The sequence below is a fragment of the Emiliania huxleyi genome, assembly GCF_000372725.1.
Source record: "Emiliania huxleyi CCMP1516 unplaced genomic scaffold EMIHUscaffold_4, whole genome shotgun sequence".
In the NCBI taxonomy this organism is placed as follows: Eukaryota; Haptophyta; order Isochrysidales; family Noelaerhabdaceae; genus Emiliania; species Emiliania huxleyi.
In genome coordinates, this window is record NW_005198966.1 from 1,844,286 (window position 1) to 1,847,102 (window position 2,817).

The 2,817-nt window shown below is 62.1% G+C and overlaps 1 protein-coding gene across 1 annotated transcript; it reads right to left on the reverse strand.

Annotated features, from left to right (window-relative positions):
- Positions 1-1,866: 1,866 nt before the first annotated feature.
- EMIHUDRAFT_461439 (hypothetical protein) lies at positions 1,867-2,603 on the reverse strand (the record flags this gene model as incomplete). Its single annotated transcript, XM_005770771.1, has 1 exon — positions 1,867-2,603. One exon carries the CDS (start codon positions 2,601-2,603, stop codon positions 2,094-2,096), a length of 510 nt encoding a protein of 169 aa, XP_005770828.1. The 3' UTR covers positions 1,867-2,093.
- Positions 2,604-2,817: the final 214 nt, after the last annotated feature.

Here is a 2,817-nt window from a genome sequence, read left to right on the forward strand (position 1 = left end):
CGTCCATGCCTTGCGGCTGGCGGCGAGATTGCTAGATAGAGGCGGAGCAGCCTGCTCTAGCCTCGCATGTTACTTCCTGTCGTCTGTTGTGTTGTTGTGCCCTTGTTTGTACTCTTGGCACCGACCACCGTGTCGCGTGTGTGCTGGGGGGGGCGACAGCCGGCAGGGAGGACGTGGCGGCCCTGAGTTATGTGTACGCCAACACTCAGGGTGTGTGGCAGCCAGCTGGCTGTGTGTCTTGTAAGCCTGTTTGTGTCTGTGTGTCGCTCATGCGTGTCGTCATCGTCTGTCTAGCGTCCACCCATGACTCGGATAAAGCCGTACCGCGTTGGTGTCCGGTGTCCCAGTCCGGAGCCTGACCCCTAGTCTAGCGGGAATTTTCGGTGTATCGTGATTGATCGCCTAATATCGCCGAATATCGCGCAATATCGCGCAATATCGCGCAATATCGCGCAATATTGCGCAATATGTCGCGCAATATCGCGCACCCTCGCGCACGCACGCGCGCACCCTCGCGCACCCTCGCCCACCCTCGCCCCGGGCGGCGGCGGACGCGGCCGCGGATTTCTTTGTTTTCGGTGGAGACCATCTAAAGCTGTGGCGGCGCAGCCGGCGCGCCTGCGGCGCAGGCGCGCCGTGGTTTCTCAATTTTCGCGGAAACGCCCAGGTGCGGTGTCTTGATCATACGCGACGTCATCGGTTTCTTTCTTCACACGAGGGCATGGAGGGGGAGAGGAAGAGCAAGGGCGAGAGGGAGCAGGGGAGACGGGTCGCTGGCATACAGGGGGGGGAGGGTGGTGGGCGGCGACCGCCGCATACCGTCCTATGGCGGCGAGTATCGCTACGCCAGGGAGGACAACGAAGGACGTCGACGTGCGGCTGCTGCTGTTCGAGTCGTTCGGTGGGTTCGGGAAGGGGGTCGGCGAGCTCCTCTGGAAGGCGGCGAACGTGCTGCAGAACAAGCTGACGCTCATGTGCAAGGTAGCCGCGAGGTGTGTAGGCAGCCAGATCCAGCTGCGCAACGCGAGCGGAGCGAGCGAAGCGCCAGGACGATGTGCTCCACGCTGGCGGTCCACGGCGCACGTCCCTTTGTAACGCTTCACACGCCGTCGCTGTGACGTGCTATGAAAGGGCTCGCGTGATCGCGAGCATCGCACAACATCGCCGTTTATCGCATTTTATCGCCAAATATCGCGCGGTATCGCGGTTGCGATATTGTGAAAAATTCCCGCTAGAAGGTAAGGTAAGGTAAATTTCTCCACACACACAAAGTGGTGGGGCAAGGGGGGGCGACCCTCGCATCTCCACACCCGGACACGGGCAGGAGCCCCACGGCATTCAAAGTGCAAGCACTGGCCCGGTGCACGTGGGTGAGCAGCCTGCCCCTCCCTCCCGACAAACCAACTCCCGCACACACACAATCGCACTCTGGCCATCGAATGACTCCGAATGACTCACTGTGTGTGCTAAGACAGAATCTCCGCAGACATCCAAAACGGGCCGTGCCGCGTTTGTGGTGTCCTCTCAAGCACTAGCATCTGGGCGCCGCACTCGAGTGGGCGGGTCACATCTATGTGGGCCCAGTCGCATATGCTAGTGCTATCCTGCCCTATGGGAGGCAGAGGGATGGGGGGAGGGGGGGGCAGAGGTAAGGTGGGGTGAGACTGGGGAGGGCCTCAAAGGTCCTCCATGGGGGTGGGGTCCGGCCCGAACAGGTCGAAGCTGGTCCCGCCATCGCCGCCGGCGCCGTCGCCCTCGTCCGCCTCGGAGGCGGAGGTCGACTAGGGGTAGCCTGGCTGTTCAGTGTTCTTCACCTTCCTAACTAACTAACTAACCCCCTCTCCCATCCCTCCCTTGGGTTGTCTGTTTTCTTTCTTTTACCCCCTCTCCCTCTTCTCCCAGTAAGCTCAAAGTACGTACACTGAGAGAGAAGGAGAGAGTACACTGAAAAAGGTGCACACACGTGCGCACCTATACCGGATTCACCCCCACACCTACCTTCACTGCTAATTCACTGCTCGCTTCCCAACGAGAGCGTGCACCCGCGCGCGGCGGGTCGATAAGGTACCCTGCACGCCCCGACGCCGCGGACCCTACGTCGGTGCCAAATTGTACATCGGCCCCGGCAGGCGTGTTCGGTCCTCCCTCCGCGGCGGCCGCTCGCCCGGCAATGGGAGCCTCCATCCCGGCTGCTCATCCTGCGGGTGGTGGTGCGGGTCCCGCGCCTGCGTCGCCTCGTCCAGGCGCTCGTGCAGCTCCTTCATCGTGAACTCGTTGTGCTGGCCGCCCTCGTCGAAGAAGAGATCCTCCTCGTGCATGAGCTTCCGCAGCGCCTCCTGGCGCACCGCCTCGACCACCGCCGAGGGGTCCTTGGCGCGTCGCTGCGTCGACTCCAGCAGCGCCATCTTGTACTCCTTGGAGAGGAGGTTGTCGACCGTTTTCAGGAGCTTGGGGACCATCGACGCGCGGATCTTGCCGCCGGTCGCCAGCTCCGCCTGAAATTTGATGAAGGCGGGATCGGCATCGAGCTGCTTCTCCAGCTCCTGCTTGGTCTTCTTTTTGCGCCCTCGCGTCGCCGCACCGACACAGGTGACTGCATGCATTGCGTGTGCCCGCGTAAGCTAGGCTGCAGTGTGACACCCAAAAGGTGTTGGACAACGGTGACACGAGGGCTGGGGGTGTGAAGGGCATAACCATGGTTGCGTGCAGACAATGGAGATAGAGCAGCCCCGGAGCGGAGGCCCGCCCGGGGTATTCAGTGTGTCGCGGGCGCCTAATCGGGATTAACAGTGGCCAGGGGCGGGGCTTGCATTTTTG